This window comes from Marmota flaviventris, chromosome 5 (genome assembly GCF_047511675.1).
Source record: "Marmota flaviventris isolate mMarFla1 chromosome 5, mMarFla1.hap1, whole genome shotgun sequence".
Classification (NCBI taxonomy): Eukaryota; Metazoa; Chordata; class Mammalia; order Rodentia; family Sciuridae; genus Marmota; species Marmota flaviventris.
The window spans coordinates 144287503-144314981 of NC_092502.1; the positions used below are offsets into that span (position 1 = coordinate 144287503).

A 27479-nucleotide genomic window follows, 5' to 3' on the forward strand; every position below is an offset into this window, starting at 1 on the left:
AACAGTTACTGTCTAAAAGTTGAAAACAAAGTTATAAATAAGCTAAGATTTTCCCCCACGGAAACCTTTGATACTTGGCCTATCCAGAATCCTCATTATGCCTTCAATCAAACATTTGGAAACCACTCTTCAAGAGATTCATAAAATCAAATTCACACATTTATATTTTGCAACAACTTTGGTATCCTGTTAACTGGAGTTCACTTAATGTTCTTTTCAAGTTGTTTCAATGTCTTATTTATTCAGTGTTCTCCTTTTTAATACACGTAAGTCAACAGTAACAACAGTAACAATAGAATCTATTTCATAAGTTGGTTGGGAAGATTCAGTGACATAATGACAAGCACAATGGCATTCAGGAAGGACACAAAAAACGTTAGGCTTATGACTTTTTAGTGTTATTAATATTACCATGTCCTAAGAACTAATCAGAATTTATTCCTGAATTAAACAACTGAGTTAATTCAGGAGTAACTGGTCTCCTTGCTTCTGCTCACCCCATTCGGAGTCAGAGAACTGTGGTGGTCTTGTTGATGTATGTGGGTTGAAGTGGTCAGGGCAGAGAAGGCACTGGAGGTTGTGAACTGTGCTCTTTTGGCCCTTCACAAATGGAGAAGTGGAATTCTAGGAGGATGAGCCTCAAGCCACAGAACAGTTCACATCTCCCAACAATTTAAGGTAATTTTTATTCCTTCTACTGATACTGATGCATGAACATGGCAAGCCAGTGTCAACTTGCTCTGCTCTTTACCTGTGTCCAAGCTCATGAGCAATGGTGAAGGCCAGAGGGAGTCCAGAGTCTTCATTGATGTTACAACTGCGGTGAGGCTGACACATTCCTGACAAGTGGGACAGACCCAGGGTCTCACAGGGGCGATTGACACCAGCACAGATGTCTTTTCTGAAAGCAGATGACAGAGATGTTTTAGGGACCCAAAGAAATATCTAGAAGAAACCTGCTTCCTGGAAACACGTCTAGGTGTAAATTTACATCAATATAGTCTGTAGAATATGCTTAAAGTTCTGAAAGCCCGTGTGAATGAAGGGGATAATTTTGAATTCACTTTATTCTGATTTTACCTCTTAATTATAATACTTCCCTAACACTTAAAAACTGTGGGGGGGATGTGTTAGATATTTATTTTGAGTTGATTTTGCTCTTGATATCAGGAGGCCAAATTAAATGATTTGGCCAACAAGAGAAGATTTTATTGAAAATTAAAGTTAATTTGAACTTTTAAGTAGGGAAGGGACAATCAGAAGTGACTGGGGTTTTCCCAATAATGGAACTTCTTTTTAGTCTTCCTGAGTTCTCTGCTCAAAACTCATCAGGAAACTGCAAATCAAAACAACATTGAGATTTCATCTCACTCTAGTCAGAATGGCAATTATCAAGAATACAAATAATTGTGGTGGCACACACCTGTAATCCCACCTGCTTGGGAGGCTGAGGCAGAAAGATCACAAGTTCAAAGCCTACCTAAGCAATTCAGTGAGACCCTGTCTCTAAATAAAATACAAAATAGGGCTGGGGTGTGTTTCAGTGGTCGAGTGCCCCTGAGTTCAATCCCCAGTACCCCCCCAAAAATAAATAAAATAACCCCCCCCCAAAAAGAATACAAATAATAAATAACAAATGCTGATGAGGATGTGGGGGAAAAGGTAGACTCACACATTGGTGGGACTGCAAATTAGTATAACCACTTTGGAAAGCAGTATGGAAAGTCCTCAAAGACTAAGAATGAAACCACCACTAACCCAGCTATCTGACTCCTTATTATTTATCCAAAAGAACTAAAATCAGAATACTATAGGGACATAGCCACATCAATGTTTATAGCCGCACAAGTCACAATAGCCAAGCAGCAAACGCAATCATGGCATCTGTCTGTCTAAGAACAGAACTGGAGAACATCGTGCTACGTCAAATAAGCCAGACTCAGAAAGTTAAGGGTTGAATATTCTCTCATATGCAGAAGCTAGAGCAAAACAAGGGGAAAATGGGGAGACCCCGTGAAATTAGAGGGCAGATCAATGGAGTAGAGGAAGGGGATTAAGGGGGAATGAGGAGAGAGGAAAAGAAAAGAACTGAAACGAAATTGACCAAATTATGTTACGTCCATTTATAAATCTGCCACAGTGAACTCCACCTTTGTGTACACCTGTAAAGCATCAACTTAGAGAAACAGTGGAGTGGATGAATGAAGGCAGGACGGTGAAGTAGAGTGCAGGGAGAGGGAGGGAGTGCTGGGAAATGAGGTGGACCGAATTTCATCCCATGCATGAATGATGTGTTGGGATGGACCCCACTGTTAGGTGTACCTATGGGACACTAATGGAAACAGTTTAAAAGACCTCATTGAAGAACTTCTTTTATTTATGAAAAAGTTGATTGTTTCTATCATACAAAAATCAAATCAATTGTCTAGCCCCTACACACTCTCAATACTTCGCACAAGAGGGAGTGCACGCCCCCCACCCCCACCACACACACAAACTCTCTCAAATCTTGCTGCTTCTTGTAACCAGCAATTCACTATTTACTGACCCTGGAAAAAGAGAGGAAAGGTTCCTAGAACCTCATAAAAAATAGTTACAACTTTTAAATGTAAAAAATGTGCTCTCATTCTATCACGGATTATTTCAATCACTGACAAGAGTTTTGGAAGAGTGATTAATTGGGCATTTGAGTTTCTTCCGTATAAGAAGAGCTCTTGGCCAATACTTCTTGACTAGCATGAATACCAATGAAGTCCTGAGCTTTAGATAATTGAAACCTTTTGTTAATGGAGCTGTGTGGCCCCATTTCTAGCATAAAATGGTCTCCTGGTTTTTGTGTCCTTTGGGCCATGGAAAAGACCCATGGTCTGAGAACCTGTGTGAGGGGTATCTCTCTGGATGGCAATGGCTGAAACAGCAGGGAACAGCTCATTCTCAGCACATACACACCACAGATTAAGTCCTGCCCTCAATGGCAGCAGCTCTGGGTGGCTCATTGAGCTACGTCATACAACCCAATCATTTAAATATTTCTATAGGAGAAACAATTGAACATGCTCCTATCTCTTCTGCAGGATGCACTTGTTACTATTTCATTCAAAAAGTCCAGGTCTTCAGGGAGTTTCTAGGGAAGATGCATGGCCCTCAGTTCTACTCCACTGACCTTCTCAGGTTGATATGGCAAGAGGTCGTGTCCACAAGGTCATTGTTTATGGAGAGCCTACTAAGTGTTTAGCTTTAAAGGGTGGGGGGAGAAGGTAATAAAACATTGTAGGAATATGGTTCTTTCAGGTAAGGGGCTTCAGCCTCCACAAGGAGATTAGCTCAACTTCCACTGTGCACCAGGGACAGTATATAAGAGAAAATATGCCTTGGAATACCACCACTAGCTGCCAGTGCAAACACATGGACTATGTTCCCAGCCAAATCCACCTTCTCTTGAATACAGCTCTTTAGAGAATTCTGTTAATGTGGATCTCAGACTAGTCTGTACTGGCAAAGCTCAGTCTCATATCTCCTTTTCTCCCTGATCCCACTAATTTTTTCAGGCCAATGGTTTTCAAAATGGTTTGAGTGGAGCAGGGAGGTGATTTTGCTTTTCATCCCTTCCAAAAGGATGTTTGTCAACATCTGGAGACAGTTTGGGTTGTCACAACTTGTATGAGGATGCTATTGGCATCTCATGAGCAGAGGTCAGAGATGCTGCTAAATATACCACAACATAGAAGACAACAACCCACAAAACAGAATTATCCAGCCCAAAATGCCAATATTATTGAGTTTTATTTTAGAACTTGAAAGTCTTTCCACTTCTAAGAAGGCCCTGGGAATGGGTTGTCCTGTGAAGGACAGGCTTCCTTCGAATACCTTGGTTCTGTCATCATGCAGTGCAAAGAATGTCTACAGGAGATGAAAAATCAGTCCCCATACTCTACAAATACCTGCCTTACTCTGATCAGAAACTCCAACCATCAGAATCACTTTTTCAAGTGAAATTATGAAAACCTGGTTAAATGCAAATATGTTCCCAGGGAAATCTTTAGCACAAACCTGTAATAGTAGGTTCATTGGGTTCTGTGACACCTTGGGTTGATCAGTAGTTCTCCCGGAAAATAGGTTGGTGTGGATGTGGAATGTAGCACAGGGGCTCTGGTTCTCTGTGGCTGAAGGGCAGGGCCCAGAGGCTTTTTCTATTTTTGATTTATGAATGCCTCTGAATCTGCATAGGGTGCCCAGAAAACTAATTTATCCCTTTTAGAATGTAAACTCTTCTGTAGTGCCTGGCACACAGTACTGCTAATCCACTGACCTTCCCAGGTTGATATGGCAAGAGGTCGTGTCCACTAAGAAATTGTTTATGGAGAACTTACTAAGTGTTTAGTTTTAAAGCGGGGGGCAGAGGGGGGAAGAAAGTAAAAAAAATTGTAGGAATATGGTTCTTCCAGAGTAGGGGTGGGTGAGTTCAATACATTTATTAGCTCAATAAATGGTTTAGGCATAAATAAGAAAACAGACTTCAAAAGACCTGGGCTGACCAGGAAAATTCACTGGCTCTTCACAGTTATGAGTCCTGGAAGGCTTGATGGTTTTTATTAGTACCACAGGGTCTATGTGTGATCAGAACAGAACCATATTGTTATGGGGATAAAAGGGAGAAAGGTATAACCCAACCACTTTGCCTACTCAATGAAGCACCTGTTCCTTATATTCTCAACAACAGTTAGTGTGTGTTTGCTTTGTGCTTTAAAAAAGAAAATAGATTTCTGTAGAAAAAGTTGCATTTTATTAATTGGAGAATTTTTTAAACATAAAAATAAAGAATTGGAAATTCCACTGATTTAAAGTTGCAGAAGTCTTTAAAACTTCTTATTGATGCATTGCAATTATATGTAATAGTGGGATTCATCATGACATATTTATATAGGCACATAATGTAATTTGATCATTTTCTTCCCCAGTACCTCCCCTTTCCCCTTCACCTTCCTTCCCCTGAAACTCTTCTTTAATTCTACTGGTCTCCCTTATACTTCCAGGAGATCCCTTTTTCCTCTTTTTTTCTTTCTACTTTCCACACGTAAGAGAAAACATACAACCCTTGACTTTCTGAGTTTGGTTTATTTCACTTAACATGATGTTCTTTAGTTTAATCCATTTTCTTGAAATTGATATAATTTCACTCTTCTTTATAGCTGAATAAAACTCAACTCCATATTTATACCACATTCTATTTATCCATTTGTTTGTTGATGGACACCTAGGCTGGTTCCACAGCTTGGCTATTGTGAATTGCACTGCTATAAACCTAGGTAGGCATTGTATTCCTACCAAGTGCTGATTTTAATATTTTGGATAAATACTCAGCAGTGGTGTAGCTGGTCAAATGAATGGGAGTTACAGGAGTCTTTTATGAGGCTCTGGAAACAAGCTTCTTGATTGTATTTAGAGCTGGATGAAGCAGCCAGTTTAAATAGGAAATCTTCATTGTGCTACAGTTTATCATCAAGGAGGGCTCTGTCATATTAGCTAAGTGTGATGGGGTCAGGAGCTGCCTAGGCCACTGATGAACAAAAGTAGCAAAGAACAGTGAGAATCTCATAAACACGAGTAATTGGCAAGCCTTTCTGCTACCAGCTCCATGCAACTTGCTGCCCCCAGATTCCTCATAGTCTCTGGCATACCTGGTAATAAGGACAGCCACATCATGATGGACAGGATTGAGGTCACTCTTGGGATTGATGCTCTTCTGCCACTTGCAGAAGCTGGACAGTGTTTTCTCTGCATGGTGGGTTATTTTCAGTCCTTGCTGGAAAAAGGAGAGGAAGAGATCAATATGGGTGAGCTCACTGTGGTCAGGGCTCAGTGCATTAAGCATTAGGCTCCAGAAGATGAGATGAGCTCAGGCTGGGTGCATCAGACATTTGGCAGGAATCTGGCAGAGGCCAGCATACTCTTGTGGGCTAACTGTGCTCTAAACACGATTGTGCTCATGACTTCTACTAAAACTGCCTGAAAGGGGGAACTCCAGGAGAGAAATTATCACCAGGACAAGCAGCCCTTGAAGAGAAATTAAAAATATACATTATCAAAGACCAACAATCATTTAAAGTTCTATTTTGAGTGGCTCTCTGAATCCTAAACCAATACAATTCAAAAGAAGCACTTAAATTTCTAATGGAAAATGAATAGATTTAAAAAAAAAAAAAAGCTTCCTTATCTCATAAGTTATCCTTCAAAGCTGGGGCTGTACTGGATTTTCTTGTCTACAGTTTCCATCTTGGTTTGACACCTGTGAGTGGAGGACAGATGTAATATAATTTTTCTAGGCTCTGACCCTTTAGAATAATTGGTCATCTGACAGCAATTAGGATGCTGTAGTTGATGCCCTCAGTCTGCACTTACAAGGGCTTCTGAGGTCCAGCACAATCCCAGAGTCATACATTTGGCCCTCAGCTTCTATTGGGGATGGGAAGAGGATTGTTACAAATTAACTGGGTAAGAATGTGTCAAAGCAGGGAGAAGAAAAAACAGCATAATCAGCTGTAGAAAGACTCCAGTTAAATTTGAGTGTTGTCTAAAGGAGGAATTACTTTCCCTTCCTGCACTTCTTCAAGGCTTCTACATTAATTTATTGAAGGGCATGACTCTACTTCATGTACAACCAGAGAAATGAAAAATTGCGCTCCATTTGTGTACTATGAATTGGAATGCATGCTGCTGTCATGTATAACAAATTAGAACAAATTAATTAATTAATTAATTAATGTTTTAAAAAAGGCTTCTACATAAACTGTTCCTGTTTCGGGCGGACTCTCCTGGGAGGCTGACGATCTTCCTTGGCCCACTCTCAGCTGGGACTATTACTATGTGCTCAGGCCAAGAGCTTCAGGAGAGTCTCTGCATCTGCTTGCTTCTCTACTATTTTATATTTTGCTGAGGTCTGCACCCAAATGAAATAAAACCTGAGGGGCTTCAGTTGCCTGTTAGAACCATGTTCACCTACTCATGCTACTTAACGACCACAGACCACCTTCCTTTCATGAAAACATAGGCAGTGGCTCATTGTGCATGAAAACTCACCATACAGCTTAGCATAAGAATTTTAAATGAAAAAATAAACTGTCACTTAATTATCCTCATCACCAGCCACATGATCCAGCAGAATGAGGTATGGAGGAGGAGGGGGAGGAGTTCCAGGGGACCAGCTGAACATGGGGGAGCCAGCCTCCAAATCAACCAGCCAGGCTGTAGGAGACCTGTGACCATCCCTAGATGGGAACAGATAGATTGTCTCCACCTACCATAAAGGACTGACAAGGTGTCATAAATATGAATGGCAAGAAAGAGGAAGGAAGAGAGAGAGAGAGAGAGAGAGAGAGAGAGAGAGAGAGAGAGAGAGAGAGAAAGTAAAAGAGAAAAGGGGAAAGGAAGGAAACATTTCTTGATTATTTACTGTATGCTAGATACTTTCATATGTTATCTCATTAAATTTAATCACATCTACCCTGCATTATTTAGCATTATTATGTAATTTTATAAAAAGGGAACATTAAACTTCAGGGTATGAGGAACTACCTCAAGGTCATTCAGCTCAGATTTTCAATTAAAAATATGAGAACAAAGGTTCCTAGATGAAGCCTGTGGTTGTAGTTGGTCACTGGCTTCACTGGGATGGTAAACCCCCTCAGACAGGAAGGCAGGGCATCATATAAAACATCAACTATGATCAGACATCTTTAAGGTCTGTTTTTAACCCTACATTTCTTTCTTTGGGGGAGGGAGGGATATCTGAGAGAACACTCATTAATTTGAAACATATTATTACCATTTACAATTGTTCCATAGCAATGAAATACTTTTATAAAACTAACAAAACAGGTACAGAATCTGTATCCTGAAAATTACAAAATGCCATTAAAAGAAAAAAAAGACCTAAATAAATAGACAGATTAAAGATTCAACTCAGTAAAGATGTTTGTGGGTTAACAGATTCAACTCAGTAAAGATGTCCATTCTCTCAAAATTAATCTATAGCTTTATTGCAATTCCTATCAAAATCTTGGCAAGGTCTTTTGTAGACATACATAAGGTCATTCTAAAATTTACATGCAAAAGCACAAGCCTCAGATTAGCTACAACAATTGTGAACAAATAAAAATAAAATGGGATGAATCACTCATCCTGAAATGAAGATGTACTTAATAGTTATAATAACCAAGATGGCGTGACATAGGTGCAGCAATAGACACACAGGTGAAAGGAACAGACAGAGAATCCCCAAACTGACCCATATTAGCTTGCATAACAGATTTTTGACACAGGTGAAAAAGCAATGCATTGAAGGGAAGATGGCCTTTTCCATAGTGGTGCTGGATGGCAAGAAATAAATAACCCAGTTAATAATGAGGGAAACCATAAATACACACTTCTCAAAAGAGAAACATACAAATGGCCAATAGGTATCTCAAAAGTGCTCAAAATCACTATTAGAAAAATGCAAATTAAAAATCACAAAGAGATATCACCTCAGCTGTTAGAAGGACTATTATCAAAATGATGACAGATGGGAATAGAAAAGAGAGTAGAGTGAATTGGACATAACTTTCCTGCGTTCATATATGAATACACAACCAGTATAAGTCAACATCATGTACAACCACAAGAATGGCAAGTTATACTCCATGTATGTGCAATATGTCAAAATACATTCGACTGTCATGTATAAATAAAAATAAAAAATTTAAAAATGATGAAAATAAAAAGCATCAGCAAATGTGGAAAAGAAATTGCAAGCTATAGGTGGGAGTGTAATTTGGTTCTAACATTATTAAGAACAGCATGGTAGTTTCTCAAGAAATTAAAATTAGAACTACCTTATGATCCAGCCATCCTGCTACTGAGTAGGTATCCATGGGAAATGAAATTGGTATGATGAAAAGATATCTGCATCCCTAGGTTCACTGAAGCATTATTCATAATAGCCAGACACGGAATCAGCCTAATCATCTGATAACAGAGGAAAGGAGAAAGGAAGTGTGGGATATATGCATAATGAAATACTAGTCAGTCTCGTGAAAGAAGGAAGTTCTGTTACTTGCAACAAAATGGATGAACCTGAATGACTTCATATGACATAAAATGATCCTCACACAGAAGGACAAATAACATGGGATCTCATGTATGTAGAACTCAGAAGCAGAGAGCACAGGTTGGGGGTAAGAGTGTTGGAAGATGTTGATCAAAGGATTCAAAATTTCAGTTTAGACAAGAGGAGAAAATTCAAGAGATCTACTGTATGACATGGTGACTAGTTGACAGCAATGTTCTATAGACTTCAGAGTCATCAAGAGCACAAATTTTAAGTGTTCACACCACACAAACACACAAATTGTATGTAAGGTAATGAATTAGCCTGACTTTGCCATTTCACAGTGTAGACTTATTTCAAAACATCATGCTGTACACAATAAATATAAACAATGTTTATAAACTTAAAAATATAGAGAGAAAGAAAGGGGATAAAACAGAAGCAAAAGTCATGGACATCACTTAAGATGAATCATACCAAATGTGAGAGAAAGACTCTAGTGGTAACTGTATACTATCTAGTTTTCTATATATTTGAGTCTCAGTGAGGTTGTACACAATAATAAATCCACATGGCATGTGCTTATCACATACATCTTTTAAATTACTTCTGCATACTTCATCTCACTTGATATTGTAAACACTCATGAAGTAGTTCAGAGAGCAATGATTAACCCCCATCTACAGATGAGATGAATGTTTTCTGTGGCGATTGGAATTGGTATAGTTTGCAAATGGTAAAGCCACAAACAGCACCTAGATTTTAATATTTCTCTTACCAAGACTCACATTTGAAGAATGTATTCACATGTCATTATTATTTTATGTATTTATTCATGTATCAGAATATTTCTGCATGGATGCAACTAGTTATATAAATGGTTAGATCTGTAATGTCATTTTGCATTTTTAAGTCTTTTATGGGTCCTCCATTATTTTATTAATGCTCCAAAGACTCTATATCCTGTACAACTCCTGACTTTGCTGTGGTGGATGGGTATTCAAGACCTGATAATTAAATAATCTGAAAATTTACCAAACTTTCTTTAGATCCTCAAGAATGTCTAGCCTGGCTCTAAACACATGTATCTGATTATGAACTACAACACTCATCAAGTTTATAAAACTCATAAAGTTTATAAACTTCCCAAGACATTATATTCTAAAAGTAGTTAGACAGCTAAAGATCTCATCAGCTCCCAAACATATCCTTCTGACAGTTGTCATCTGAACTGGAGTGGCCCTTCGCAACAGCTAAAGTCACACTTAACAGATTAGGCTACCAGAATCAAGGAAGGGAATCAAAGGAAACGCTGGAGAAATCACTGATATTCTAGTAATCCTCTGAAAGACTTCTTAATTTAATGTCGCCATGCTACTGCACCTGTCTGCCATGGCTTTCCATCCCAGTATCTAGATTTTTGTTCACAGGAAGCTAAGAAGCAAGGGCATCATAACAAACTCTCACTCCAGGAACCAAGAATTAAATGGTACTTGTGTTCTGAGATTCTTGGGCTGTCTGTCATGGTTTTGAAAGGAGGCCTAGAGTTTTTTTCCTTGGTGATACTGATTTACACCACAGTTATGTCTTCCCTGAAGGATTCTAATAAGGTGGTCTAATAATGCAGCTATCGAATTTGTTCCTCTCCCTGGCTCTGGAAGTCAGTTCCCATTTTTCAGACTTGTAAATTTCCCTTTGATTACACAATGAAGTTCAAGGATAAACATCTTGGTTCAATAGCAATCCAAGATCTCTTTCTTTGTTTGAAAGGAAGAACTGCAGACAGAATGGGAACAGCTCAAAATAAAAGGTGTTCTGACTAAAAACGCGAACAAAACATACATTTTAGTAAAGAGACATAAAGTAAAAGAAGGAACAGGGGTTTTTGTTCATTTAAAATAAAAGAAATACAGGTAATAGAAAATTTAAATTGTCTGAATCTACTCGTCCCAATTGGTGGTGGACATAAGCTTTTCAATAAACAAAATTGAGCATGCTTATGTTCAGAGAATCACAATACTTTACAGTCTTTCCTGAATTATTATGGCTCTATCTAAAGCTATTTTTCATAAAAAAGAATAATATTTCTTCCAATTTTCCTCCTGTTTTCTACCAAAATGTTTTATTTTATTTGTGGCAATGACCACATTGAACATATAATTACAAAACCACACTCACATATCGGTGTATTCACATACACCCACACACATATCCCCATACCTACTTTAAAGTTTGTAAACTTCCCTACTTAAGTAACCATGAATATAAAAGCTTATTAGAGGGCTCGAATTGTAGCTCAGTGGTAGAACACTTGGCTAGCATCTGTGAGGCACTGGATTCGATTCTCAGTACCTCATGTAAGTAAATAATTGACACCTAAAAAATTGACACCTAAAAAAAATAAAAAGTGAGAAGCAGCCCTGACTTGAGCTGAAGATTCAATATTTTAAAAATAAATAAATAAATAGCTTGTTAATAATCCTAATGGCTACAGAGGTGGTGGAAGTAGATGGGGCTTAGTTTTACCTTGGCTCACATAATCCCTGGTGGGGGAAACACAGATCTCAGAAGCTCAATTTTCTAATATTGTCCTTTTACATATTAGCTTGAATCAGCATTCTGAAAGAACTTCCATATTATTCATGAGTGTCTGCTTAAGTCAAGTGAATATTTACAAATACCCAGTTTCCCTCATCCAGAGCCAAGTTCAGGGTCAGCAACATGTGTTCCTAATGGAGACACAGAGTCATTTTCCAGATGTTGCAGCATAAACTCAGCATCCAATTTTCCCATCATGATGAAAGGCCCATCTCCCTGAAGCACCTTAGGAATCACATATCCAATAATGTATTTAAACAGTGAGGAAATCCAGGCCATTTTGGATGGCACCTGAACCAAGTCACAGAGCAGGGTTTAGAATCAATCCATTTGCAGTCACGAGTCCAGGGCTAGTGGTTTCCAAACCACCGAAGACTTCTTTAAACTCATCACTTTGCATAACTTGAAAGACTTGGCAATTGGTAGTGGATGATTATGCCCATCTCCTCCCCATTTCCCCCCAGTGAGAAGGCAGGGACAGATACCTCTATCTCAGGATTCCAAACTGTCATCCTCTTCCTCTTTGACCACTTCTCAGGCCTCCCAAGGGACCTTCTTCAGCCCTTCCATTGGCTCATGGCTTAGTTCACTCTCAATCACAGTTGTGTTTTTGGAAATCATTTTTTTTTAAACTTTAAAATTTATAAATCATTCCAAATCTCTCCTGAAGTTCAGATGTACCTAAATCTTCTGATGAATATCTCCATAGATACCTTCAATTCAGCATCCTGAGAAACGATGATCTTCCTGTAAATCCTGTCTCAATTGCAAGAACCACCATGTACTAAATTGGCCAACTGAAAAGTGCCAGTGTCTTCCTGTTGGACTACTCTCTTGCAGATTCTGCCTCCCAGTCTCTCATCATTCGCTGCTAATTTAGAGGATAGTCTCTCCTCTCCACCTTTGCTGCCTACTGCCCTTAGCTCAAACTTTCATTCTAGACATGTTAAATGCAGCATCTCCTATTGTTTTCCTGCTTTATTCCTTGACCTCTTCAAATCTATCACTATTGCCAGATTGATGTTCATTTTTGTCAAAACAGAAGTCTACCCTTACCAGGACCCATGGCTCAAGAACCTCTGAAGTCCAACTTCCTTGCAACCTTACAGCTTACATGCCAGCAACATTAGATGGCTTATATCAGCACTCCTCCGCCACACACACTGTGCTATTTTTCCCTTCCTTTCTTTAAACTATCCTCTCTTCCTAACATGCTATTTTTCTCCTTTCATCCCTCCATTCATCCTTTTAACACACAAATAGGCCATTTCTTGGAAGTCTTTCACCTCTCCCCCAATTTGGATGAGGTTTCTGCCAATATATCTTGTGCATACTTGGTTCATAGTACTTGCTGCATTTTCTTTCTTTTTTTGATAATTATTTATGCTTTAATAAAAATGTCTTTATCCTCCTGTTATTTTTATTTTTATTTTATTAGTTGCTCAAGACAATACAATGATCTTGACATATCATACATTTGATTCAAATGGGGTATGAATTCTTATTTTTCCACGTGTACAGATTGCAGGATCACACTGGTTATACAGCCACGTTTATACATACAGCAATACTAGTGTCTGTTGTATTCTGCTGCCCTTCCTATCCCCCCTCCCCTCTCCTCCCCTCCCATCACCTCTCTCTACCCAATCTACTGTGACACATTTTTCTCTCTCTTTTTTTTCTCTTCCCCCTCACACCATCATACATGTAATTTTGTATAACAATGAGGGTCCATTTATAAAATGATGTACCAATTTCTTTAAATGCCTCCAGGAGAAGGAGTGGAATTTAGTCCTCTCCTATCTCGGGCATTGCACATATCTTTATACACAGCAATTTTGACAATAGTAAGAGTGTACATCCCTCATCAAAAAGTGAAGAAAAGGTGGAAAAAATGTGGGTTTAGCCAGGAAAAAAGTGAAGATCAGGTTGGTGAGAGGTTTTGTGGTAAGTCGGTAAACAGGCAAGATCTCCTACTGACTACAGGAATGAAAGGGGAAAGGATCAGAAGTTTGACAACAAAGCAGAAAATCTATAATAATAATTCTAGTGCCTGTAAAAGCAACTGTTGGGACATATTTTTTCCACAGGTCTCTCGTATATTTGCACATCATCACTGATAGCTTTTGTTCTTTTCAAGGATGCTGTATAACAAATAGCCTTGGAAGATAGTCTGTCTGCAGAGAAAAGAGCAGATTTTCTTTTCAGTTCATAATAATAAGGTAATGGCTCCCTCTGGGGCAAAAGTTGGACAAGTTTATTTATGATCACTTTTACCAAATTGGGGTTTCCTTATCTTAGGGCTCCTTAGCTATAGTAAAACTTACAGTGTGCACAGTATCCAGCTGGGCTGCTTATATCACCCCTCTGGGGACAAGAGACAGCTGGAAACATGAAGCTCATGTTGTATGTTGAGCCATGAGTAAAAATGTCTTTTGCTTCTAATTCAAGAGTCTCATGTCTTCTCTGAACATCACATTCATTAAATATGTGGCAAACTAGCATGTTAGCCTGCAAAAAGGGTAGCATCTCACACCCTTCCAAGTTCTTTGCAGGGATGAAGAGGAGAATGGAGGGCAGGCAATCAAGCAGTAATGAGAACAACTTCAAGGCTAGACCATCTAATTATATGGACTAGGTCTGCATCACTGTTGAGGTTTTCCAGCAGTGGGGCTGTTGGGGAAGGACACAGCTACATCAATGTTCATAGTAGCACAATTCACAATACCTAGACTGTGGAACCAACCTAGATGCCCTTCAATAGATGAATGGATAAAAAAATGTGGCATTTATACACAATGGAATATTACTCAGCAATAAAAAATAACAAAATCATGGCATTTGCAGGGAAATGGATGGCATTAGAGCAGATTATGCTAAATGAAGCTAGCCAATCCCTAAAAAGCAAATGCTGAATGTCTTCTTTGATATAAGGAGGGCAACTCAAAACAGAGCAGGGAGGAAGAGCATGAGAAGAAGATTACCATGAAACAGGGACGAGAGGTGGGAGGGAATAGGAGAGAGAAGGGGAATTGCATGGAAATGGAAGGAGACCTTTATTGTTATACAAAATTACATATAAGAGGATGTGAGGGAAAAGGGGAAAAAAACAAGAGAGAGAAGTGAATTACAGTAGTTGGGGTAGAGAGAGAAGATGGGAGGGGAGGGGAGAGGAGGGGGTTATAGGAAGGGGATAGGAAAGTCAGCAGAATACATCAGACATTAGTATGGCAGTATGTATAAACATTGCTGTATAACCAATGTGATCCTGCAATCTGTACACGTGACAAAAATGGGAGTTCATAACCCACTTGAATCAAATGTATGAAATATGATATGTCAAGATCATTGTAATGTTTTGAGCAACCAATAAAAAAAAAAGGAAAGAGTAAGGTGCTGAAAAGTAAAGAGCTGGCCACAGAGGAATTTTTCATTCATCTCAACCCTCCTACAAGAGCAATTCTGGAAAAACCTGGCAGATAGTCACTAAAGAGAAAAATATATGTATTAGAGTCTGATATCTACCTCCAAAATCTTGAGTACTTTCTCTTCCTTGCTTTTGTATGTTCCTGTTATAGACAAAACAAGTACGTAACTGACCGCATTGCTGGTGATTTTCAGCTGAGTAGTTTGCCTGGCATAAAATTCTCATCTGCACTGTGTGACATTTTCACACAAGCTCCGTGACAAGGTCTTCAGGATACTTTCTTCATTTTCAATTAAATGTCACAGCTCTTCCAGGAGGCTTTCTCTGAGCATATCTCCCCCCACCACCCAGTCCCTTCAGCCTCTTATCTGCAAGTCTTACAAAGGGTTAAGTCCAAGCAGTACTTGCTGATTTTGTTTCTTGAGTGCACTTGCTCACAGGACCCTTGGGAAGGATAATTAGTGATGCATTTAGACCAAGTAGCCCTAAGCGCACCCAAGATGGAAAAAGGATTTCAGAGAGATTATGCTGGCTCACAATAAAGATGAGAGACTTGTGCTAAACGTTTTCATAAAGCAACCTGGTCAGTATTGGAGCTTGTTAAAATAAACACACCCATCTACATGAAATTATTTCCTCTGCAAACAAAAATACATTTAACTTTTAGTTCATCTTTTTTCACTCCTCACCTCATTTCCTCCAGCTAGTCCAATTTGCTTCCCACATCCCCTTTCCTATGCTTATGAGACTGTGACCTTATAGGATAGGGAGCTGACATGGAGGAAATCAGCCTCTATTCACAGAAACAGCCCTAACTGGGAGATAGGAAACGATTTTACAAGAACATAGCTTTTGTTACAAATTGCTCTCTTTTTGTAAGCTTTCTCTATAATGAAAAAAAAAAATCTTGTATCGATTCTCTGTAATTCCTAGTAGCAATTTTTGATTTGGTACACAATCTGACCACGCTCTGCTAGCCAGGCATAAGCTACTGAAAGAGATGATGGACAAGGAAGAGACAAGCAGTAAAACGTAAAATCTGGAAACTTCCCCTGTGCCTAAGGAATAACGCATCTACTATCAGAGGAAAAAAATCTTTGATTAAAGAAAAAAAAAAGGTATGAGTCTAAAAATTCTTTGCCAATATTTTTGACATTTAACCTGAAAGAACAACAATTATATGGACTATTAAAGACCCATGCATCAGGTGGAGGATGAGAGTGGATGCAGAAACCATCATCTGAGTTTCTAAAATCAACAGGCTTTTAACTTCAGAGTGAACCTAACACTAAATCTCTCAGAAGAACAAGAAGAAATTCTCTATGAAGTCAGACAGATCCTTCCAGCCATCAGGTCTGTGCCTCTCCTTCAATCCAGCCTGACACCCTCAGGCCCACTCCTGATGGCAGAGCCATCTGGAATCCACTAGGCTACATCTAACTCTCATCCATCCTTGTTTTCATGTTCTTAAATCTCCAGCTTTTTCTGATCCTCGTCTTATCCTTAAGGCTTGTTATTTTCCTAGGACTTGTAAACTGAGTATGAATGCAATAAATACATAGGGTTATTGTTGGAACTAAAAGAGGATGACAATAATAATGACAAAAATAATAAGGTTGACACTAACAAGTGACATTTATTCACTGGCTTCTATAAGCCATGCATAACACTAAGTATTACATGAACTAATACATTTTATCCTCACAGCAACCCTGTATGGAATAGATATTATTAATGCCATTTTATCCAGTCAGGAAATGGAGGCACAAACAAACTAAGTGACCTACCATAGGTTAGACAGCTAGAAAGTAGTGGGACCAACTATCATCTTGTTCTCTCCACAACGTCAGGCTGCTCACATGAGCTGGGAGGATGAGTCCAACTCCTAGCCCCTGGCAGAGAGGCCACTGAATCTGACTGAATAGATCTAAAGTGGAAAGGGTTAGAAGCTGTTTGTGTCCAAGGCCTTGAAGCGAATTAAGCATCAAAATCATAGCACTAGTGTCACAAAATGAAGATAAGAGCTTGATTCAGGGTTGATGGAGGAGGACAGGGGTGAGCAAGTTGGCTCGTAGCTGAAGCTGGTTTGCTTTCTTGGCCTTGGTGACTTAATACTTGTCTTTCAGATCCTGGTTTGTGTATCAGAGTTTCCACTGCTCTGAAATATGACCTCCTAAGTCTTTGAGAAAGCCTCCAAAGTGAGCTGCACGTCCAGTCACTCAATTTATTCTCAAAATGTGGTGACAGTCCTCAGTGGTTTTAACAGGTCAGGAAATGATGGACAGAAGTTGCAGTTTTATATGTTACCACTTAACCCTGAATTCTCTTGAACCCACCACTGAAAAATAAAGTCCAAAGCAGTGCTAGCTGTTGTATGAGATTAGAATACCAAAGACCAGAGTGGAGTGGTGGAAAGTCACTGATGAATGAGACGTACCCCAGTGACCCCACCTCAGTGTTCCCCACCTCACACAACTTCCCACAGAGCCTCCAAGTGGCTCCTCTAATGCGTTTCTCTGCATTTCTTTGGTCAGTATGGGAATCATCCAGAGCCTCCCACAGGATTACATCCAAATCTCTTTATGTGGTCACAAGGTTTGTCATGAGTTGGTCACTGTTGTCCCTCATGTTTGCCCAGACTGCTGGCCTCAATTCACTCATTCATTCCCTTATTTAGTCATTGAAAAAATATTTATCAGGGGCCTGTTATATATTAGTAGGGCTAATGGTGAACAATACCAGACCTAACCTCTTCCCTTAGGTTGTATATACTATTGAAGGGAATTCCACCAATCAAATAGACGTAAAATCAGGACAGTGATATATGATGAGGGAGAAATGCCGTGTTATGAGAGTGAAAAACCGAGATCTACTGGGCATGGAGGTTAGGGAGGACTGCCATGGGGAAGTAACACTTGAGCTGAAATAATTATGGCGTTAATTGAGTGAGAACAAGAAGGAAAACAGTCCAGACAACAAGATCAATGGCAAGAGAAAGCATGATGAGTAGCACACAGTCACCGTATCCCAAGAGCAAAGGGGGCATAATGGAATGGGGAGGGAGCCAGAAAACCACCAAACTGCTTTAAACCAGGGGTGGAGGTTGGAGAGGTGATGGCAGGAGGGTAGTTATGGTCACATTACTGTATTGAGTTCATCTGGGCTACAGGGAGAAAACCAATTTAAAAAGAATATTACTGGACTTGACTAGCCCAGACAGTATATACCTACAACCACAGTCCATGAACGGGCTAAGTAGCTTGTATTGAAGAGATGGAGATGGTGGGATAGAGTTAGCAGTACCTGATGGTGGACTAGATGTGGGAGGGAGAGAAGGAGGTGTCATGGATGCCTTCCAGAACTCTGGCTTATACGATGTCATATACAGAGGCAGGCAACAGAGGAGCAGGACAGGCTGTGAGTGGAAATGGGAAGGTTTTGATCCACCATGATCTCTCCTCCCTCCAGCACAATCTCATCGTTTCCTTTCTGTAACTACCTGAGTTTTCATTCTCCTGTCCTGTTGTCTAATATCAGGGATGTCTTCACTGGCCTCGTTCATTTGCCGAGTGCTAGGCTGAACACCTAAGCCAGTGCTCATGTAGGTCCCTCAACTCGGGTCTTTCAGATCATAGTTTGTGTATCAGAGTTTCCACTGCTCTGAAATATGACCACCTAAGTCTTTGAGAAAGCCTCACTGGCTAATTTCTTCTTATTCTTCCTCACTGGCTAATTTCTTCTTATTCTCTAAAACACAGCTTAGACATTCAAGCATCTTTCCCTATCCCAGGTACATCTTTTTTACACTCATGACAGTCTCAATTTAAAATTTTCTATTTTGTGCTTTTGGCAGCAGACTTTAGGTTCCTCAGGGTCAGGAAATGGGACTTATATCCATATTCATCTCCTCAGTGGGTTGGCACAGCCTCAGTGACTGATGGAATATGGAGCAATGATGTGACCTTCACAGGGCTACATGCTGAAGGATGGCAAAGTCAGAGTGAGCATGCAGGTCTCTGCTCAAAGTGGTGACAGTCTGTGCCTCCCTCTGTACTTCCTGTCTGTGTCTGTCTGTTATCCTGATGTTAGTCAGGAGCAGAATCATTGCATTTTGCTGTTGTTTGGACTGCTCACTAGTCAACTATGTGAAGAATAGCCTGAATCATATCTGGGAATCAGGAAAACAAGAATTATAAATGTCTATTCCGCTGTCACCTTGTGGACCTTGTACCACTTTATAGATTCTATTTAATAAAAAGCTTGAATGAAGATAATGTTTGCAATGTGGAGGTAGAAAGCTATGCTGTCTACAGCAAATCATTTGTGTCTCTTTGCACTTGCAAAATCGGGCCAGGAAGAAGAAAAACAATGTAATTGTGATTGATTGGAGGATGTAGTGATCAATCAAATTCTCCTGAACAACTTAATTGGCAGCAAGAAGTCAGCATTAAGAGGGCAAACCTTGGGGCTGGGGTCGTGGCTCAGTGGTAGAGTGCTAGCCTAGCACGTGTGAGGCACTGGGTGTGATCCTCAGCACCACATAAAAATAAATGAATAGAATAAAGGTATTGTGTCCATCTACAACTAAAAAAATATTTTAAAAAAATATAAAGAGGGCATACATTGTTTCCTGAGAATGAAGAGATGTGGAATCCTAAGGGTCTGGAGGAAGCCACATATGGAAGTCATGCAAGTGGTATTGCTGGGACTGCAGAGGGCGAAGATTTTTCCATTTCATACACAGAACTTTCCTTTGTTGAGTTTGAAAACCCTAATGCTGGAATGAGATTGCTAAATTAGATGCAATGTTCCACAGGCCACAGGCTTGGGGCTGTTTTCTTTGTCAGACACAAATCATTTTTATCTCTACTGGACAAACACCAGTTGTGTAGCCTTATCAGTTTTCTATAAGTCAGTACCTAACTTTACTATATCTAGGACCTAACATTGATGAGTAATAACCAGTTCCATTCTCAGAAGTTCAGATAGGTAAGTTAGACATTTAAAAGATACCTAATTTTTATTTTGCCTGATTTCCAAGTTTTAGATTTTATTTATTTATGTATTTATTTTGGTACTGCAGATTGAACCCAGGGGTGCTTAACCACTTAGCCACATCCCCAGACGCTTCAGTCAGCTTTTTTACTGCTGTGACCAAAAGACTGATGAGATCAATTTTAAAATTTATTTATTTATTTATTAAAAATATCAAAACATTTGATTTATTTGGGTGCTAAGGATTGAATCCAGGACCTTCCATATGCTAAACTTGTACTCAACCAGTGAGCTACACCCCAGCACCAGCAAGACATTTTAAACTAAGTTTATCAGTTAATAACAAATTTAGAGAATTGATATATATGCTAGATTTAAGAAATCCACCCCCCTGCAAAGGTTAGGGTAGTATCCTCTTTATTTTTATTATTATTATTATTTTTTTTTTGCCTATAGTGCTTAGTATACTCTTAGGCAAAGAGAAGACACAAAATATTTAGTGAATAAAACACAACAAAGGCTTTGCAGAAAGAGTAAATGAAAGATTTGGTAATTTGGGCTGCCCTGTCAATCTATTTATAAACGACCATTTCTATGTAAGTGTGTTTCACAACTAGTTGCACAAAACTATGATTTGATTCTCTCATCCTTAGCCACATTGTGGGTTTAGAGACCTCATTTAACAAGGAGTAATTTAGCATGATTTTCCAGAGTGAAGAGTTTCTGGAAATGAGTGATAACCTGAGCCATGTTCCAAAAATGGTACAGTGTAAGTCTAAATTCTGAAAAAAGGTTCTGTGGTTTCAAGTTTTATGAAAATGACCTATCATTGTTCAGGTCATCTTTCTTTATTCAATCATCTGGTGAAAAAAATCAGATGAATGTCAGGTACTTATAGTCATCATTTACAAAGCAGTAGACAACAATTTTTTTGCCCTCATAGCACTTACATTAGTATTAATAATATAGTTTAAGGGCTGAAAATGAAAATCATTAAACGGTACTAAAAATCAGTACCAAAAATTAAAACACCATGTTAGAATACAAGGATTCTACTATCAGCAGAAGTTAGAGGCAGATTTTCATAATTCAAATTATCTACTTACATAAAGAATTTATTCTTATGAACACTACTATCCATTATAAAACTGAATTTTTATAAAAGAATTCCACCCTGTTTGCCACAAAAAAAAAAAAAAAAAGAAAATAGAAGATCTGATGTTAACATCTTTGTGCAAAAAAAAGAAAGAAAATGTGGCAGATGTGGTGGTGTACATCTGTAATTCCAGTTATTTGGGAGGTTGAGGCAGGAGGATTCCAAGTTTGAGGTCAGCCTGAGCAACTGAGCAAGACTTTGTCTCAAAATAAAACTTAAAAGGCTGTGGGGAGAGCTCAGTGCTAGGGTATTGCCCAGCATGTGTCAGGCCCTGGGTTCCATCTGGGTCTGATTCTGTAGTTCTGCTTCCTGCTTCAGCTGTTCCAGTTCACTCATCCCTTGAATCTGTTTTCCTCAGGAATTACCAGGTAAAAGCAACTGTAATCCCAGGGACTCAGGAGGCTGAGGATCACAAATTTGAGGTCAGCCTGGGCAACATAAGGAGACTGTGGAGGGAGCTGTGGCCCGCACTGGGTCTGCTGTGCACTCTGCTGGCCCTTGAGTGCCGAGTGAACGCCAGTCCCCCACAAGAACAATTTGAGGGGAGGAAAAGTGTATTTGGGGGCTCACAGTCTCAGAGGTCTCAGTCCATAAAAGCTGGCTCTACTCCTTGGGGCTTGAGGTGAAGCAGAACCTCATGTTAGAAGAGCGTGGTGGAGGAGAGTGGCTCAGGACATGATCAGGAAGCAGAGAGCTCTGCTCAACAAAGACACATCAATATCCCAAAGGCCGCCCCCAGTGGCCCACCTCCTCCAACCCACACCTACCTGCCTGCAGTCACTACCCAGCTAATCCTTTCAGGGAATAAACCCTCTGATTGGGTTAAGGTTCTGATAACCCAATCATTTTATCTCTAAGCTTTCTTGCATTGTCTCATATATGAGGGGACACCTCATATCTAAACCATAGCACCAGCCTTTTTTATTTTTATTTTGAGGCAGGATCTCGATAAATTGCTTAGAGCATCACTAAATTGCTGGGGCTGGTCTTTTTTTTTAAAAAAAAAAAAAAAAGAGAAATTATATTTATTTGACTTAAGGATCACTATTGTGTCCAACAAATATTATATTCATTTTGAGAAAATCCAAAAGCTTACCAAAATTTTTGTTTAATTTAAAAGTTTTCCACCACTGGGAGATTCTATATTCATTGCCTTCATCTTGAACTTAGGAAAAGTGACTTTTTCCCCCTAGACGTAGACAAACTTTCCTATCCTTTACTGTGCTGGCTTGTGTGAGATTTGGAGGCCTTCTCAAATGCAGTCATTTTTCTCCATCCTCAAAGGATTACAAGAAATTGCACATGTCAGAGTCTTTGGCATGGAAGTATTTCTTAGAACTGTGATACAGAAAGGAGACAGGCCAGGAATATTTGCTTTATAATCTAGTCAAATGTAATAATTCCCTTCTTAGACCTCAACTAGGCAGGATAACAATGTGTTAAATCACAATGAATGGATAAACTCTCTGTGTAATCCAAGAATCTGCAGCAGCACAATTTACCGAATTTTAGTACCAAACATCTAACCCTTCTTCTGTCTTTTCCTTCCCTATCCAAAATGTTCCTTGCAATCTATTCTGTATATCTTTCTGCATACATCAGTGTTTTTTTTTTTTTGTTCTTTTCTGGGGCTGGTCTTGAACTTACAATCCTCCTGCCTCAGCATCCAGAGCTGCTGGGATTATAGGTATGTGCTACGACTCCTGGCTTAGGTAGAACTTCTTAAAGAAAGGATCACAGGAAGAGAAATACTATACCTGTAGTTATTCCAAGAAACCCCAAATATGTCTTGAATGAAGAAAAAGATATAGGGTTGGTGGGGCAGAAAAGGAAAATAGATCCAGGTTCCAGAGATCATATTTAAACTAGCTTCTAACTGATTGTGGAGACCCTCTTGTTTAAAAAGCCATACGCCTTGCCTTGATATTCTGACCACATCTTTCTTGCTGAAACAGATCTGAATGGGTGTCCCATTTCACATTTGCCAGCCACAAATTAAGCTCTATAGATTTCAAAGACATTTTTTTTTCAGGCTGACTGTTCATTAAATTTCACTTCATTCATTATTCATGCCCCAGACATGGTATTAGGTGCTGGGGATGTAACAAAATAAAGAAACACATTTTTTTTTTGCACTGTGTGATTCATATGCTGATGGTGGCTGAGATAATTAAGGTAAGAGTCAAAAGGTACACAGAATAATAATGTGTTGGGAGAGTGCTATCATTCTGTGATGGAGAACGGTAAGAGGGGCCAACTTTGAGAGAGGTGACTGAGACCTCTCTGAAGAGGCGAGACAGCATTTTAACTGAGGCCTGAGGGATGAGCAGAACCAGGATGGGATATTTCAGACACTGGGAACTACTAGTGCACAGGCCATGAAGCTGCAAAGCACCTAGTGTGTTTAGAACCTGAGTCCAGAGAGCAGGAGGGAAGGAAGCAAGGAAGGGAGTAACACAAGGAAGTCTAGAGAGGTGGACGGAGGCAAAATCACTAAAGCCTCTGCAGTAAGAGAACTTGAATTTGTGCTAAAAAAAAATAGAGTGTCATTAAAGGGATTTGGGCAGTTGTATTTAAAATGATCAACTGTAGCTGTAGTTAAAATGATCATCTATGCAGAATGGATTATGGAGGCAAGGCTGGAAATGGGAAAACCATTTTGAAGTTCACTCTAGTAGCCCATATCTTGATATGATAAGGCCTAAACCAAAGTGATGACTGGAAGATGATGAGCAGTGGGTGGCTAGATGTACTTCAGAGGTAGAACCACTAAGGGCCTTGCTGTTGGATTTGGAAGATATGAAAAAGAGAAATCAAGAATGATTCCTCGGCTTATGCAATTTGGTACATATACAAAGATGGATAGAATCCATAGAGATGGATAAGATGGTGGTTTAGGAAATGGAGGGAAGAAAAATTGAGGTATTTGGGGCAAGAAATGATCAAAATTTCCATTGTTGACTTATTAAGTTTCCATGATTAAATGGACTAAGACACATCCAGGTTGAGATGTCAAGTAAGCAATTAGATATAAGTAGGGACCTCAAGGAAGAGCTCTGGACTTCTGGTATCCATTAGGAGTCTCAGAATGTGGATAAGTAAGTATCTGAGAATAGATGAAAGGTAGAAGTTCAGAAAAGAGTCCAAATCTGAGAGAATTGTGTTAAAGAGCCACAGTTCATTAATTAGTGGTATAAAAGGCTCAACATTTTCATGTCTCGCCTTTTATTGAAACCAATCACCTATACAGTTTGTCCCCCCAGATACATTTTTCCCCCTCTGTTCACTGTTTCTTTTTTAATTATTTATTTATTCTAATTTGTTATATATTATGGCAGAATGCAATTCATTTCATATTACACATATAAAGCACAATTTTTCATATCTCTGGTTGTACATAAAGTAGAGTCACATCCTTCGTGTCTTTATACATGTATTTAGGGTAATGATGTCTAACTCATTCCACCATCATTCCTACCCCCTTACCTCTTCCCTTCCCCTCCCTCCCCTTTGCCCTATCTAAAATTTCTCCATTCCTCCCATGCCTCCCCCCATCATCGCCATTATGAGTTAGCATCCTTATATCAAAGAAAATATTTAGCCTTTGGTTTTTTGGGGATGTGCTTACTTCACTTTAGCATTATATTCTTCAAATCCATCCATTTACCTGCAAATGCCATGATTTTATTCTCTTTTAATGCTGAGTAATGTTCATTGTGTATATATACCAAAGTTTTCCTATCCATTCATCTACTGAAGGGCATCTAGATTGGTTCCACAATTTAACTATTGTGAACTGTGCTGCTATAAACATTGATGTGGCTGTATTCCTGTAGTATGCTTCTTTTAAGTCCTTTGGGTGTAAACCAAGGAGTGGGCTAGCTGGGTCAAATGGTGATCCCATTCCAAGTTTTCCAAGGAATCTCTATACTGCTTTCCAGGTTGGTTGCATCAATTGTCAGACCCACCAGCAATGTATGAGTGTGCATCTTTCCCCACATCCTCACCAACACTTATTGTTATTTGTATTCTTGATAGCTGCCATTCTGACTAGAGTGAGATGAAATCTTAGAGTAGTTTTGATTTGCATTTCTCTAATTGCTAGAGATGTTGCACATTTTCTTTCATATATTTGTTGATTGATTGTATATCATCTTCTGAGGAGTATATTCAGTTCCTTGGCTTAGTAAGTGCTGTAGGCCTGGTTTGTGTATAACTAAATGTAGTGGCAGTCAGGTGATTCCAACTATGTACATTTTGGAAATGATATCCATCTCGCCTTCAATATCGCTGTACTCAAGAAAATAACACAAAACTATTGTCCTTCTTCTATGAGCTTCCAAACACCTATCTGGAAACCTCGTATTTATCAAGAACCCTTTTGAAAAAGGAGTTAGAAAGTGTACAGTTACAGAGAGGAGTAAAGCGGAAACTATTCCTTACCTCTTCTTCTTCAAGGAGAATGAGCCGAACCACAACGATGTGAACTGCATTACCAATACTTGGATTATGGAACAACCCAGTGACCTGGAGTCAGAAATGGAAAACTGTTAGCTCCACATGGATAGGTAATATGTGTCTATGCTGCAGGGGAAAAACAGCACTGTAATGAAGTTGAATCACATCATATTATAGGTCACACATTCTTGATATGGAACAAAGAAAAGTAAGATATGCCAACAGTTCCACCCACATTGAGATATTTAAAGATAATCTTTCTGGATGATTGACTGACTATGTGCTTGAGACATCGATCCCTTTCTTTTCTTTGACCATTCCCTTGCCTAGGGTCTTCCCCACTTTCATTATTAGTTACTCAAGCAAATACCTTTCCCCTTATTAACAGAAAGGCAGAACACACCTATAAGGCAAAGGGAAGCTTAAAATTAGGAACTGCAGTACAACTTTATTCCAATTCTAGCTATAACTACTTTGAGAAAATCACAGTCTAATTCTTTGTTCAATTTACTCATTTATATAACTACATAAATGATGGATAAGACAAAGTCATACCAAAAGGATTGAAATGCTTGCTATGTACCTAATAAAAATATACAATGATAAATTATATTTTCCCCAGGATATATGCTTTTAAGGGAAACACTAATTTGTCCTAAATCTCCATCTGTATTCACTTAGATAGTGGGGAAACACACACACACATACACACACACACACACACACACACACACACACATCTCCATCTATCTATGCAGGTTAAAAGGACCTCTTTCTTTGATGGGCTGGAGGGCTCTTCTAATGGCATCTCTTCACCAACTGCCCCCCCCACCTCATTCAGTCAGGTGTACCATGTTCATGATGGTGAGGATGTAGGACTCCACATTTTCACTCCCATGGTACTCGATCATCTTTGTGTCAGCCACCACCAGTGTCTCCACCCATCTCTCTTTGCTGATGGAGCGTCGAGAGAGGCTTCTTCTTGGCATGTTGTTCCTCTCCCACTTTTCTCGTTGTAGCTCTTGCTTCTCGGAGGTGCCAAGACTGTCTGAACATTAAACAGAAGATAGTGGGCTAATTCTATGTACATCTCACACATATCCACTTATGTTTGTAAAGACATGAGGCTTTGAGTTTATGTTTAGATGTGTGAGTACAATGTTCCTAATGCTACTTAATAAGAGTTGTGTTTAAAAAAGATTGATTTAAATGAATTGGAACCAAATAACTCAAACTTGAGTCTTAGAGGGAGGTTTGAAAAGTATTCCTTTGAAAGAATTGACATATTTCATTAAATATGTCTTATATAATTAAGAAGATATTATAATTAAGATGGGAACTTTCAGTTTCTTTTCCATCTCTTATTCAGCCCCTACTGTATGCAAAGCAGTATGTCAGGCTATTAAATACTAAACTGTTTGTTTTCATGAATGTTTGGAGGACATGCTTCTCTCTCCATTTTGCAAACATGGAAATTAATGCACAAATGAGCTGGTAAATAACTTCCCCAAAGTCACACAGCCCATCTAGTTGTAGAAGATCCTGGATTTTCTCTGTCCCACATTAATGCAATTCTTAATATTTATTTTTTAGTTGTAGTTGGACACAATACTTTATTTTGTTTACTTATTTTTATGTGGTGCTAAGAATTGAAAAAGGGCCTTGTACATGCTAGGTGAGCACGCTACCACTGACCCACCCCATTAATGCATTTTAAAAATATATATTATACTGTCTCTTATAGAGTTAATATGCATACA

At 39.1% G+C, this 27479-nt stretch overlaps 1 protein-coding gene across 3 annotated transcripts in view; it reads right to left on the bottom strand.

Moving 5' to 3' along the window:
- Nucleotides 1–27479, bottom strand: part of Adamts12 (ADAM metallopeptidase with thrombospondin type 1 motif 12) — a 299954-nt gene that overhangs the window by 109633 nt on the left and 162842 nt on the right. For all 3 annotated transcript variants that reach the window (XM_071612648.1, XM_071612646.1, XM_071612647.1), the window contains 4 exons: nt 26571–26767; nt 25705–25788; nt 5679–5803; nt 752–901 (listed from right to left, as the gene is read on the bottom strand). In XM_071612648.1, coding sequence (XP_071468749.1) covers nt 752–901; nt 5679–5803; nt 25705–25788; nt 26571–26767 — 556 coding nt within the window. The remainder of the gene's footprint in view (nt 1–751; nt 902–5678; nt 5804–25704; nt 25789–26570; nt 26768–27479) is intronic.